This window comes from Chiloscyllium plagiosum, unplaced genomic scaffold (assembly GCF_037043375.1).
Source record: "Chiloscyllium plagiosum isolate Xiang-an unplaced genomic scaffold, Cpla_swu_hap1 HiC_scaffold_43, whole genome shotgun sequence".
In the NCBI taxonomy this organism is placed as follows: domain Eukaryota; kingdom Metazoa; phylum Chordata; class Chondrichthyes; order Orectolobiformes; family Hemiscylliidae; genus Chiloscyllium; species Chiloscyllium plagiosum.
Genome location: NW_028270181.1, coordinates 2,103,095 through 2,119,107, shown reverse-complemented (window position 1 = coordinate 2,119,107; position 16,013 = coordinate 2,103,095). Strand labels below are relative to the sequence as shown.

Genomic DNA, 16,013 nt, shown 5'->3' with positions numbered 1-16,013 from the left:
ATCAAAGATGTTCAAACCATGAACAACTAATCTGTGTAGAAATGGTTGAATATCTTTTCCACTCCAAAGAACAATACAGTATGGAAAAAGACCAGTCAGCCCTCTACTGCTGTGCTAGCATCTTTGGTAGAGTTCATTCATCAGCCCCCTAGTCTTTCCCCAAAACCCGATAAGTTCTATCCCTTCACATATTTATTCAATTGGCTTTGTAATGTCACCATTTTATGTGATTCCATTACCCTTTCAGACACAACCGCCCAACATATCAAACCAATGTTTGCTGATGTCATGGCTGAGTCTTCTATCGATTGCCTGAAATGTCCACTCTCTGTTATCAACTTCATGTTAGAACCATCACCAATTTTTCATTATTTTTGTTTTATTCTTTAATCAACTTTGGTTTGCAGCTGTGAACTGGGAACTGAGTTAAAGATGAGTTTTGGACCGTGGGTAACAGCTTGTGTTAAAAGGGGAACAGAGCAAACTAGATTTTGCTTGTTCACAAGGAAGTTAATTACAGGTCGATTTCTGATCAAGATTCTGTAGATGTTTCATCACTGGGGGTGAGCAGTATGTATTTGAACACAGAGCAGGAGTTGGCTATTAATGAGATCAGTACCTGGGAATTGGTTCCAGCAAGTCTGGAAAAGACCTTATGCTGAGAGAGATGGCAGATGTTGAACGGTAACTGGGACCTTGTGTCCTTACTTCTGTGTAAAAGCTCTGGGTTCGAATCTCACCTGATCCAACTGCGTGTCATAGCATCGCTGAACAGATTGATGGAAAATACTTTACAAGGTGGATCCCACATGGAGGGAATGGATTTGCTGTGGTGAACAGGGTGGAAGGTAGGGTTGGTGTGGATCCTCCTGTAGTGATATTACCTTTAGGATACCTTCGTTAGTGGCTGACACACAGTTGTCTGCACCGTTGTTCTTACTGATTGCTCTCCAGAGTTCAGCATATGTGCTGTCCTGTTCCAGAGGGTTGGTTCCCTTTGCCTGAAAGTACTCGTAAACAGAGGAGTCTCTCACAGTGCCATAGGACAAGTCAGATTGCTTCACAAGATCTTGGAAGGAGCTGAGGAGTAAAGGAACGAAGAAAGAGGATTTAACATTGTGCAGTTTAAGAGAGAAATATGGTAGCAATCGTCAACTGAACAGCCCAGCAAATTGCCCAGTGTCTTTGATATGGGAGAGTGGCAACAGAAGGTTACCCAGGGTAGAAATGTAAGTTGATACAGAAGACAAAAACAAGGAGTAGGCCATTCGGTCGCTCCATACTGTACAAATTCCTGCCCTTTGACCCCTTTCTGGCTCAGAATGTCTGTAGCTCTGTCTTAAAAATATTCAAAGACTCGACTTCCACCACTTTTTCAGAAAGAGAATTCCAAACTCACTGAGTGAAAAGATTTCACGCCATTGCCGTTTTAAATGGTGACCTCTGCTGTGACCTCACAAGGTGAACAGGGACAGAAATAATTGTTCACAAACTGCTGCCCTTTTTTCAAATCTCAGAGGTCCCGAGCCTTCATCAGAGAGCAAACACATCAATCTGCAACACTCCCGCCAAACCCTCCCACTGACTCAGACCCACACACACTCACAAACCCCTCACACACACACACATCCACTCACAGCAACATACTCATACCCCAAACTCACACAGACACACACACACTCACAAACCCTCACACACACACACACACACACATACACACATCCACTCACACCAACATACTCATACCCCAAACTCACACAGACACACACACACTCACAAACCCTCACACACACACATCCATTCACACCAACATACTCATACCCCAAACTCACACAGACCCACACACACTCACAAACCCCTCACACACACACACACATCCACTCACAGCAACATACTCATACCCCAAACTCACACAGACACACACACATTCACAAACCCTCACACACACACATACACACATACACTCACACCAACATACTCATACCCCAAACTCACACAGACACACACACACATGCTCACTCACACACACATGCACACTCACCCAGATACACACACATGCTCACTCACTCACACATGCACACTCACCAAGATACACACACATGCGCACTCACCCAGATACATATAGATGCTCACTCACTCACACATGCATACTCACCCAGATACACACACACACGCTCACTCATTCACACATGCTCACTCACACAGAAACACACATGCTCACTCACACATGCACACTCACCAAGATACACACACATGCGCACTCACCCAGATACATATACATGCTCACTCACTCACATACATACTCACCAAGATACACACACATGCTCACTCACTCACACACATACTCACCAAGATACACACACATGCTCACTCACTCACATACATACTCACCCAGATACACACACATGCTCACTCACTCACACACATACTCACCAAGATACACACACATGCTCACTCACTCACATACATACTCACCCAGATACACACACATGCTCACTCACTCACACACATACTCACCCAGATACACACACATGCTCACTCACTCACACATGCTCACACACACAGATACACACAGATGCTCACTCATTCACACATGCTCATTCACACAGAAACACACATGCTCACTCACTCACACATGCACACCCACCCTGATACACACACATGCTCACTCACTCACACATGCACACCCACCCTGATACACACACATGCTCACTCACGCACACATGCTCACACACACAGATACACACAGATGCTCACTCATTCACACATGCTCATTCACACAGAAACACACATGCTCACTCACTCACAACTGCACACTCACCCAGATACACACACATGCTCACTCACGCACACATGCTCACACACACAGATACACACATGCACACTCACATGTACACACTCACCCAGATACACACACATGCTCACTCACTCATACATGCTCACCTAGATACACATGCATGCTCACTCACTCACAAATGCTCACTCACCCAGATATACACATACGCATAATTACCCAGACACACACAGATGCTCACTCACTCACTCATGCACACTCACTCAGATACCCACACATGCTCACTCACTCACACATGCACACCCACCCAGATACACACACATGCTCACTCACTCACACATGCACATTCACCGAGATGCAGACATATGAACACTCACCCAGTTGCACACACATGCTCACTCACTCACAAGTTCACACTCAGCCAGATACTCACACATGCACACTCATGCAGATACACATAGATGCTCACTCAACCAGATACATGCACATGCACACTCACTCACACATGCACACTCACCCAGATACACATAGATGCTCACTCAGCCAGATACACACACATGCACACTCACTCACACAGATACACACCCACCCAGATACACACACATGCTCACTCACTCACACATTCTCACTCACACAGATACACACACATGCACACTCACTCACACAGATACACACCCACCCAGATACACACACATGCTCACTCACTCACACATTCTCACTCACGCAGATATACACACATGCACACTCACTCACACATGCACACTCACCCAGATACACACACATGCACACTCACTCACACATGCACACTCACCCAGATACATACACATGCTCACTCACTCACATACACACTCACTCAGATACACACGCATGCTCAATCACTCACACATGCACAATCACTAAGATACACACACATGCACACTTACCCAAACACACTCACATGCTCACTCACTCACATGCACACTCAGCCAGATACACACACGTGCACACTCACTCACACGTGCACACTCACCCAGATACACATACATGCTCATTCACCCAGATACACACACATGCTCACTCACTCACACATGCACACTCACCCAGATTCACACACATGCACACTCACCCAGATACACACACATGCACACTCACTCCCTCACACATGAACACACACTCAGATACACACACGTGCTCACTCGCTCACACATGCACACACACCCAGTTGTACACCCACCCAGACACACAATCATGCTCATTCACTCACACATGCACACTCACCCAGATACACGTACATGGACACTCACCCAGATACACACTCATGCACACTCACTCACACATGCCCACTCACCCAGGTACACACACATGCTGACTCACTCACACCTGCACACGCACCCAGATACACACACATGCTCACTCACTCACACATGCACACTCACACAGATACACACACATGCTCACTCACTCACACATGCACACTCACACAGATACACACACATGCTCACTCACTCACACATGCTCACTCATCCAGATACACACACATGCACACTCACTGACTCACACATGCTCACTCACACAGATACACACACATGCACACTCACTCACACATGCACACTCACCCAGATACACACACATGCACAGTCACTCACATACACACTCACCCAGATACACACACATGCTCACTCACTCACATACACACTCACTCAGCTACACACACATGCTCACTCACTCACACATGCACACTCACTGACTCACACATGCTCACTCACACAGATACACACACATGCACACTCACTCACATGCACACTCACCCAGATACACACACATGCACACTCACTCACATACACACTCACTCAGCTACACACACATGCTCACTCACTCACACATGCACAATCACTCAGATACACACACATGCACACTTACCCAGACACACTCACATGCTCACTCACTCACATGCACACTCAGCCAGATACACACACATGCACACTCACTCACACATGCACACTCACCCAGATTCACACACACGCACACTCACTCCCTCACACATGAACACACACTCAGATACACACACGTGCTCACTCGCTCACACATGCACACACACCCAGATGTACACCCACCTAGACACACAATCATGCTCAGTCACTCACACATGCACACTCACCCAGATACACACGTACATGGACACTCACCCAGATATACACACATGCTCACTCACTCACACATGCACACTCAGTCAGATACACACACATGCTCACTCACCCAGATACACACTCATGCACTCTCACCCAGATACACACACATGTTCACACATTGAGATACACACACATGCTCACTCATTCACACATGCACACTCACCCAGATACACACACATGCTCACTCACTCACACATGCACACTCACCCAGATACACACACATGCTCACTCACTCACACATGCACACTCAGCCAGATATACACACGCATGCACACTCAACCAGATACACACACATGCACACTCACCCAGACACACACAAACACATCACTCATGCATTCATTCACAAGTACGCACACATTCACATCCTCACACTCACACACTCATATGGTCACTCACATGCACTCATACACACTCTCAGACACACTCACACACTAAGTTCCTCTCTCACAGTTAAAAATCACACAACACCAGGTTATAGTCCAACAGGTTTATTTGGAAGCACTAGCTTTCGGAGCACTGCTCCTTCATCAGGTGGTTATAACCTGGTGTTGTGTGAGTTTTAACTTTGTACACCCCAGTCCAACACCAGCATCTCCACACCATTCCTCTCTCACACACTCTCATGCACATTGTCTCTCACTTTTGCTCATACACTCACTTTCTCACACACACTTACTCACTCTCACACACTCACACATACCCATACAAACACACTCTCTCTGTCTCTCATGCAGATTTCTTGTCTTGTTCTTCATCAACACAGATAATTTGTTGCTTCTTCGTTGTTTGATTATTGACCAATCAGCATGTTCTTATAAAACAGAAATCAATCTGCGCCTTAAAGACAGATGTGGATATGGTAAATGGGAGTTGGCGTTAGGGAGCTGATAACTGCAGCCCAGTGCACACCATGCTCCGTCAGTTGAAGAAATTGACCAATGAATGAACTGTCGAAATTCTAGATCCTGGTGTCGGCCAGTTGATATGTACTGGGAACTGGCTTTAGTTCTGAGCTGGTAAATATTCTTTGTCTATGTGTCAAGGAATTGTGAAAGATAAACTTTATTAATCATCACTACCGTCTAATCTTCAGAATCCATTGTCACTAGCATGTAAATGGATTTTACTGAATTGACTGTAAATTTAGCAGATTGAGGGTAAAGTGTCTGGTGAATTGTAATGCTGCCGTTGTAAGGTATTCAGTTCTTTCTGATCCTGTGACAGACATCTGCATGGGGCTGCTGATTGTGGAGAATCCACAATCCACTGAACACAGGAATAGATAATAACACAGACTAGACTGAATAGCAGCTTAATCCAGTGAAGGCCTTGAACAGTAACTTATCTACATGTACCCATTTTGTGTGTGTGTGTGTGTGTGTAAGGTTATCTAAAATTACAAAGAGATCTTGATCAATTGGGTCAAAGGGCTAAGGAGTGGCAGATAGAGTTTACTTTGGATAAATGTCAGGTATCTCATTTGGTAAAACAAACAAGGCCAGTACTTATACAACTAATGGTAAGACCGTGGGTAGTGTTCTAGAACAGAGAGACCCAGAAGTCTACATGCGTAATTCTTTGAAAACTGTATCAGAGGTACACAGAGTGGTTAAGAAGGCATTTAATAAGCTTGCCTTCATTACTCATACCATAGAGTACCATAGAGTTCAACATATTGTCTAGCTATCACCATTGTTAACAGCTAACCCGAGAATGCAAATTTTAAAAATGGTTTTGTGATTTACACATGAAAGAACATAGAACATAGAACATAGAAAAATACAGTGCAGTACAGGCCCATCGGCCCTCGATGTTGCCGATCCAAGCCCACCTAACCGACACTAGCCCACTATTCTCCATATGCCTATCCAATGCCCGTTTAAATGCCCATAAAGAGGGAGAGTCCACCACTGCTACTGGCAGGGCATTCCATGAACTCACGACTCGCTGAGTGAAGAACCTACTCCTAACATCTGTCCTATACCTACCACCCCTGAATTTAAAGCTATGCCCCCTCGTAATAGCTGACTCCATACGTGGAAAAAGGTCTCATGGTCAACCCTATCTAAACCCCAAATCATCTTGTACACCTCTATCAAGTCACCCCTAAACCTTCTTTTCTCCAATGAAAACAGGCCCAAGTGCCTCAGCCTTTCCTCATACGATCTTCCTACCATACCAGGCAACATCCTGGTAAACCTCCTCTGCACCCGTTCCAGTGCCTCCACATCCTTCCTATAGTATGGCGACCAAAACTGCACACAATACTCTAGATGTGGCCGCACCAGAGTCTTATACAACTGCAACATGACCTCAGGACTCCGGAACTCAATACCTCTACCAATAAAAGCCAGTACGCCATATGCCTTCTTCACCGCACTATTTACCTGGGTGGCAACTTTCAGAGATCTGTGTACATGGACACCAAGATCCCTCTGCTCATCCACACTACCAAGTATCCGACCATTAGCCCAGTACCCCATCTTTTTGTTACTCTTACCAAAGTGAATCACCTCACACTTACCTACATTGAACTCCATTTGCCACCTTTCTGCCCAGTTCTGCAACTTATCTATATCCCGCTGTAACCTGACACATCCTTCCTCACTGTCAACAACTCCACCGACTTCCGTATCATCCGCAAACTTGCTCACCCAACTTTCTAGCCCCTCCTCCAGGTCATTTATAAAAATGACAAACAGCAATGGTCCCAAAACAGATCCTTGCGGAACACCGCTAGTAACTGCACTCCAAGATGAACCTTTACCATCAACTACTACCCTCTGTCTTCTTCCATCAAGCCAATTCCTAATCCAAACCTCCAACTCACCCTCAATGCCATACCTCCGTATTTTTTGCAGTAGCCTACCATGGGGAACCTTATCAAACGCCTTACTAAAATCCATATACACCACATCTACCACTTTACTCTCGTCTACCTCCTTAGTCACCTCTCAAAGAATTCAATAAGGTTTGTGAGGCACAACCTGCCCTTCACAAAACCATGCTGACTATCCTTGATCACATTATTCCTATCCAGCTGTTCATAAATCCTATCCCTTACGATTCTCTCTAAGACTTTGCCCACAACAGAAGTGAGACTCACCGGCCTATAGTTACTAGGGTTATCCCTACTCCCCTTCTTGAACAAGGGAACCACATTTGCTATCCTCCAGTCTACTGGCACTATTCCTGTAGACAACGAGGACATAAAAATCAAGGCCAATGGCTCTGCAATCTCCTCCCTTGCTTCCCAGAGAATCCTAGGATAAATGCCATCAGGCCCAGGGGACTTATCTATTTTCACCCTTTCCAGAATTTCCAACACCTCTTCCCTACATACCTCAAAGCCATCCATTCTACTTAATTGTGACTCAGTATTCACATCGGCAACAATGTCCTGTTCCTGAGTGAATACTGACAAAAAGTATTCATTCAGTGTCTCCCCAATCTCTTCAGCCTCCACACGCAACTTCCCACTACTATCCTTGACTGGACCTATTCCTACCCTAGTCATTCTTTTATCCCTGACATACCTATAGAAAGCCTTTGGGTTTTCCCTAATCCTACCAACTAAGGACTTTTCATGTCCCCTCCTTGTTGCTCTTAGCTCTCTCTTCAGATCCTTCCTGGCTACCTTATAACTCTCAATGGTCCCAATTGAACCTTCACGCCTCATCTTTACATAGGCCGCCCTCTTCCGTTTAACAAGGGATTCCAATTCCTTATTAAACCATGGCTCCCTCACACGACCCTTTCCTCCCTGCCTGACAGGTACATACTTATCAAGGACACTCAATAGTTGCTCCTTGAACAAGCTCCACATATCGATTGCGCCCTTGCCTTGAAGCCTACTTTTCCAAGCCACGCATCCTAGGTCATGCCTCACCGCATCATAATTTCCCTGCCCCCAGCTATAACTCTTGCCCTGCAGTGCACACTTATCCCTCTCCATCACTAGAGTAGAAGTGAAACTATCACTGTATTCTAACAGATGAAAGGCTTAACAGACAATCAATTTTTCAATGTATAATTTCAGTTACATCACACTGCAAAGTTTTGCTATAAATTGTGTTACGATCGAACCCTCCACAATCACCTGATGAAGGAGCGTCGCTCCGAAAGCTAGTGTGCTTCCAATTAAACCTGTTGGACTATAACCTGGTGTTGTGTGATTTTTAATAGAGTACAGAAGTTGGGATGTGATGTTGAGGTCATACAGGACATTGGTGAGGCCTCTCCTGGGGTACTGTCTGTCGTCCTGGTCACCCTGCTATAGGAAGGATATCATTAAACTGGACAGGGTTCAGAAAATATTTACCAGGATGTTGCTGGGAATGGAGAGTTTGAGATGTAAAAGTACACTGGAAACATGGAATGTTTTCACTGGAACGTAGGAAGTTGAAGTGGGACCTTATTGAGGTTTATAGAATCATGAGGGGCACAGATAAGGTCAATGACAAGGGTCTTTTTCCGGGGGGTGGGGGGGGGAGTGGGTCAAAACTAGAGGGCACACTTTTAACATGAGAACAGAAAGCTTTAAAAAGGATAAGCGGGGCAATGTTTTTACACAGAGAGTGGTTTGTACTGGAAAGAACTGCCAGATGAAGTGGTAGTTGCAGGTAGAGTTACAATATTTAACAGATGTTTGGATAACTCCATGAATAGGAAAGGTTTGTTAGAATAGGGGCCAAGTGGAGGCAAATGGGACAAGTTTAGTTTGGGAACATGGTGGTCAAGGTCTATCTCTGTGGTAAAAACAATGACTGCAGATGGTGGAAACCAGAAACTGGATTAGTGGTGCTGGAAGAGCACAGCAGTTCAGGCAGCATCCAAGGAGCTTCGAAATCGACGTTTCGGGCAAAAGCCCTTCATCAGGAATAAAGGCAGTGAGCCTGAAGCATGGAGAGATAAGCTAGAGGAGGGTGGGGGTGGGGAGAAAGTAGCATAAAGTACAATAGGTGAGTGGGGGAGGGGATGGATGAAGGTGATAGGTCAGGGAGGAGGGTGGAGTGGATAGGTGGAAAAGGAGATAGGCAGGTAGGACAAGTCCGGACAAGTCATGGGGACAGTGCTGAGCTGCAAGTTTAGAACTAGGGTGAGGTGGGGGAAGGGGAAATGAGGAAACTGTTGAAGTCCATATTGATGCCCTGGGGTTGAAGTGTTCCGAGGCGGAAAATGAGGCGTTCTTCCTCCAGGCGTCAGGTGGTGAGGGAGCGGCGGTGAAGGAGGCCCAGGACCTCCATGTCCTCGGCAGAGTGGGAGGGGGATTGAAATGTTGGGTCACGGGGCAGTGTGGTTGATTGGTGCGGGTGTCCCGGAGATGTTCCCTAAAGCGCTCTGCTAGGAGGCGCCCAGTCTCCCCAATGTAGAGGAGACCGCATCGGGAGCAACGGATACAATAGATGATATTAGTGGATGTGCAAGTAAAACTTTGATGGATGTGGAAGGCTCCTTTAGGGCCTTGGATAGAGGTGAGGGAGGAGGTGTGGGCGCAGGTTTTACAGTTCCTGCGGTGGCAGGGGAAAGTGCCAGGATGGGAGGGTGGGTTGTAGGGGGGCGTGGACCTGACCAGGTAGTCACGGAGGGAACGGTCTTTGCAGAAGGCGGAAAGGGGTGGGGAGGGAAATATATCCCTGGTGGTGGGGTCTGTTTGGAGGTGGCGGAAATGTCGGCGGATGATTTGGATTATGCGAAGGTTGGTAGGGTGGAAGGTGAGCACCAGGGGCGTTCTGTCCTTGTTACGGTTGGAGGGGTGGGGTCTGAGGGCAGAGGTGTGGGATATAGACGAGATACGTTGGAGGGCATCTTTAACCACGTGGGAAGGGAAATTGCGGTCTCTAAAGAAGGAGGCCATCTGGTGTATTCTGTGGTGGAACTGGTCCTCCTGGGAGCAGATCCGGCGGAGGCAGAGGAATTAGGAATACGGGATGGCATTTTTGCAAGAGGTAGGGTGGGAAGAGGTGTAATCCAGGTAGCTGTGGGAGTCGGTGGGTTTGTAAAAAATGTCAGTGTCAAATCGGTCGTCATTAATGGAGATGGAGAGGTCCAGGAAGGGGAGGAAGGTGTCAGAGATGGTCCAGGTAAATTTAAGGTCAGGGTGGAATGTGTTGGTGAAGTTGATGAATTGCTCAACCTCCTTGCGGGAGCACGAGGTGGCGCCAATGCAGTCATCAATGTAGCGGAGGGAGAGGTGGGGAGTGGTGCTGGTGTAATTACGGAAGATCAACTGTTCTACGTAGCCAACAAAGAGACAGGCATAGCTGGGGCCCATACGTGTACCCATGGCTACCCCTTTGGTCTGGAGGAAGTGGGAGGATTCAAAGGAGAAATTGTTAAGAGTGAGGACCAGTTTGGCCAAACGAATGAGAGTGTCGATGGAAGGGTACTGTTGGGGATGTCGGGAGAGGAAAAAATGGAGGGCTTGGAGGCCCTGGTCATGGCGCTCTCCGTGCTTCAGGCTCTCTGCCTTTATTCCTGATGAAGGGCTTTTGCCCGAAACGTTGATTTTGAAGCTCCTTGGATGCTGCCTGAACTGCTGTGCTCTTCCAGCACCACTAATCCAAGGTCTATCTCTGTGCTGTACGATGCTATGGCTCTATGAACCAGGCAGAGATCCAAGTGCCTATAGTTTGAGGTGGATGTGCTTTCAGCTGCAGGTCTTTCTTTTTAAATTTAATGATTACTTGGTCAAAATACCTTCACTATAACAACCTCCAGTTTTATCTTGACTTTTTCAGGTTTGGAGGTTGCATGATTTTGTGTTATTGTGCAGGAAGAATAATTGGGCACATTTGCATAATACAAAGTTTTGTTGATAATCTTTGTGTCTTTGCTTGAAGATGTGCTTTTTGCAAATAATAGTGTTTTATTTGGTACTAAATGAATCTGGCTGACTCGTTTCTGATACTGAGCTATATCCAATCTCAGATATAATTGGCAATATCACCTCCCTTTTAAAATCAGACTCAGTGAAGGAGTGGGACAAAGAAGGAAATTGTTCACGGTTTCAAAATGGGTGGTAGCGATGGTAGAAAGATCACAGCTTGCTAGTTTGGAGTTCTTGATCCTCATAAAGACAGGACAAGCAACAAAACAAACAGGATGGAGGCTGCTTGAAATATTCAGAGTCCTTAAAGCAGAGTCTACCAGGTTATTGAAGGGAGCAGTGGAGCCCAGGGCAGGAATCACTGCACTGGATGGAAGTGGGGAATAGGCGCTCTTCAGTTTGAATTTGATGCTTTTCATGGGGTTATAGTGAATGAGATCAGGTCAGTCACACACCATGCTCCAGGTCTGGATTCCTGTCATGTCCCTGAAAACATGCCCTGTATCTGGTGAATGGAAGTGGTTGTGAGTGATCTCACCAAATGGCAAAATAGATTCGATGGGCTGAATGGCCTACTTCTGTTCCTATGTCGTTTAGTCAGATCCTGCCCTCATCTTCAAATGATCAGCTGAGCTGAACATTGGAATATTCAATCACAGCTGATTTAGTTCGCAATTGCCCTGCTTTTAGTCAGGGAGTGTCACTTGATTGTGTATCACCTTGTGGGTTGCCTCACATTCAGTCCCAGAAGAGAATATTCCCACGACACACAGACTGGTTGGAGCACTCTATGTAAGGTGACACCACTCGGTATTGGTCACTTGGCCCAGTTAAAAGCAGGAAAATCAGTAACACGTTGCCATGTGATGCCTGGACATGGCAAATTAAATGGGAGAGCAAATAGCAGCAGAATCTGAAAGGGTGTTTTGGGGGGAGGGAGAGCAGGTATCGTTGGAGGAGGGGTGCATGTAGGGGCAGGAACCCTCATACTTCTAGCATCTATTTAGATCTGTTGAAACATCACAACATACAAAGCAATGGGCCAACTGCAGGATAATGGGCTAGAACAGAATGTTTGATGACAGGTGCAAACAGGATGGGCCAAATGGCGTCTTGCTGTGCTGACAAAACTCAATGAATTCTTCCTGCTGCCAAAAATGGACAACCAGTAAATGGAAAAGGAGAATTGGAAATTGGTTGCTTTCCTTCATTATTTGAGCAGAGGGATTGGTTTATTGACCTGTTCCCTATCCTGGACACACTATGGGGAAGTCTAAGTCAGTGCAATCTCCTTGTCGATCCATGGTCCAGCCTTCGGTTCAGTGAGAGCAGCGACACAACCCTCTCTCGGTTTGCTCACAGATTTTCATCACTTTCTCCAATCCAAGTCTCTGATGCACAAAAACAGGTTGGGCTGATAGAAATTCTCAATGTCCCAGGATAGGGTCCAAGGTCCTGGCCATGTGGAAGCCTGAGAGCAGCAGGACAGTGTATCATTCCCATACTCTTGTACAGTGCCTAGGGCATGGTGCTTCAGAATGAGCCGAATGTGCAGTGTGGGCAGTGAGAATCACAATGTGTGAGGTACTATCCCTGTTGTGTGCTGTGCAGCTCTGCGACATGTTCAGGCACTGCATCACGCACACACAGTTTGGATATTGAACTAATTTACATTAGTATTTGACAACACCCAGCTTCTGACTGAAAGCTCCTGCCTGTTTTGATTCACGGTGTATGGTACTGTTCAGTTGAGGGTGCTGTCATCTCAGTCAACACTGCTCTCTGCTAATTACAAAAATTTACAACAAAAGCCCTCCACCATTCCATTTTAGTTTTTAATCAATGGTTTCCGATAACTTGATTTAATACACTAATACGTTGCATAGTTTTCTCTTGTCTTCTTACTCTCAAAATTATTCATCAGGCACTGGAAATAAAGAATGCACAGGAATAGGACGATCAGACAGCACCTCCCGAATTGGTGTCTGTCCTTCATATAACCAAAGCTTCCGATCTCATTGATTCAGCCTGCTTCAAGATTGCCGATCCTCATCCTCCAGGTGGATCGAATCTGAAATGCAGTTGTAGATTCTATCTCACCCACTAATCCTGCACAAAAGCTCTTTTCCCTTGCACAGCTCATATTTTCTTTGCAGCACACATGTCTCAGAGCTCTGTCTGACCTGCTGCTGCTTTTGTATGCTGGGTCACGATAAGAGTTGTTTGTGTTGAGGTAAATGTGGCAAAGTCTTGCTGGGAGGATAGCTGCAGGAACCCAAGGCACTCCTGACTAAAATTAAAACCAAACAAAACCAAAGCATCTCCAGTTCTGACCACACGCTCTGGAGATATCCACGCTCCCCTGACGCTCTGCTTTCATACAGATGGATCTCTCATTTCGCGAACATATTAAAAGCAATAAGATGTGAAGAGGTGACTCGGGCTCTGGTAGCTTTAGGGCAACACAAGTAAACAGATTCTCTCTTTTCCTTCGTGCCCTTTTGAGATGTATCTCTGAACCCTTCAAAAACCAAGCCTGAGCTGGCATTTCCTGCTGCTCCTTACATTATCTCACCCCCATCCCCTGGTTATTGAAATCACTGCTAAAGGGAAAGGTTTCACCCTATCTATCCCCTTCACCATTTTGTACACCTCTATCAGTCATCCCTCAATTCTCTTTGCACTAAGGAAACCAACTCCAGCCTGTCTCGTCATCGCTGAATCACTCCATCTCCAATCAACATCCTGGTGAATCTCCTCTGCCCCTGTCTCTAGTGAAATCACATCTTTTCTATAATGTGGCATCCAGAACTGCTCACAGTGCTCCAGCTGTGACCTAACTAACTAGATATGTAGCTCCATCTTAACATCATTGCTCTTCTAGTCAATGAGTCAACTAGTAAAGACAAGTATAACATGACTTTTTAACCACCTTTATCCACCTGCCCTACTGCCATCAAGGTTCATCTGATCATCTACCCCCAAAAGGTCATACTGTTCATCATCAACTCTCTTGCCTTGTTAGTTTTCCCAAAATGCATCACCACATACTTTTCATGATCAAATTCCATTTGCCACTGTTCAAGCCCTCTGACTAGCCAATCCTACCTATATTGTCCTTTAGTCTAAGGCTTTCCTCTTCATGATTTACCAGCCCAACAGGTTTTGTGTCACCTGAGAACTTACTGATCATTCCTCTGCATTATGGCTAGATCATTAATATAAGCAACGGCCAACAAGGGACTCAGCACTGAACCCTGCTGTGTGCTACTGGGCACAAGGTTCCAGTCACAAAACACCCTTTGACCATCACCGTCTGCTTCTTGACGTGAAGCCAGTTTTGGACCAATCTTTATCAAAAGCCTTACCAACGCCCATGTACCTCCACCGCAAAATCTTATCCACACATTTAGTCACTTCCTCAAAAAACTGCATCAAACCTGTGAGATGTGGCCTTTCTCTGACAGAATCATGTTCACAAATACCTCCTCCCCCTTGATTGCAATTTTTTCAATCATATCGCACTCCTCTGTCTGATTTCTGTACCTACATTGTTCTTCTGAATCATGACTGGAGATCATTTAAAACCTCACTTCTGTTTTCCAACTCCACCCACAGATTGACACTTAGGTGCCTAATGTGCCCCATTCCAACCCTAGTTATCTTCTTGTGTCTAATTTACTTTGAAAATGCCCTCATACAATCTGTACATGTAAAAGCCCCCTAGACAGCGCCTTCCAAACCTGAGTTCACTTCCATCCAGAAAGACAAGGGCAGCAGATACATAGGAACACCACCCCCTGCAAGCTCCCCTCCAAGCCCCTCACCATCCTGACTTGGAAATATATCGCCGTTCCTTCACTATCACTGGGTCACAATCCTGGAATACCCTCCCTAAGGGCATTGTGGCTCTATCTATAGTACATGGACTGAGACAGGCAGCTCACCTCCACCTTCCTAAGAGTTAACCTTAAGGAATATATTTCACAAAAGCATGATTGACCAGGGCCCTGGCACCTTCACACCCCCAGAATGAACTCATCTTATTTTTGGACAAAGCCTCAAACATGCAAAGAATGATGGAGACCTCAGTAGCTGACAAAATAAAAGCCTTCAAATGTTTCCATCCAGGTATTTTGTTCTGTCTCTGCCTATCAGATTCTGAAACATTCTGATGTTAGTCAATCAACAGTTGCAGATCTGAGCTGCAGTCAAAGTATTG

At 45.8% G+C, this 16,013-nt stretch overlaps 1 protein-coding gene across 3 annotated transcripts in view; it reads right to left on the bottom strand.

Moving 5' to 3' along the window:
* Positions 1–16,013, bottom strand: part of LOC122541732 (glutamate receptor ionotropic, delta-1-like) — an 849,209-nt gene that overhangs the window by 109,689 nt on the left and 723,507 nt on the right. For all 3 annotated transcript variants that reach the window (XM_087982611.1, XM_087982612.1, XM_087982613.1), the window contains one exon: positions 885–1,080. In XM_087982611.1, coding sequence (XP_087838737.1) covers positions 885–1,080 — 196 coding nt within the window. The remainder of the gene's footprint in view (positions 1–884; positions 1,081–16,013) is intronic.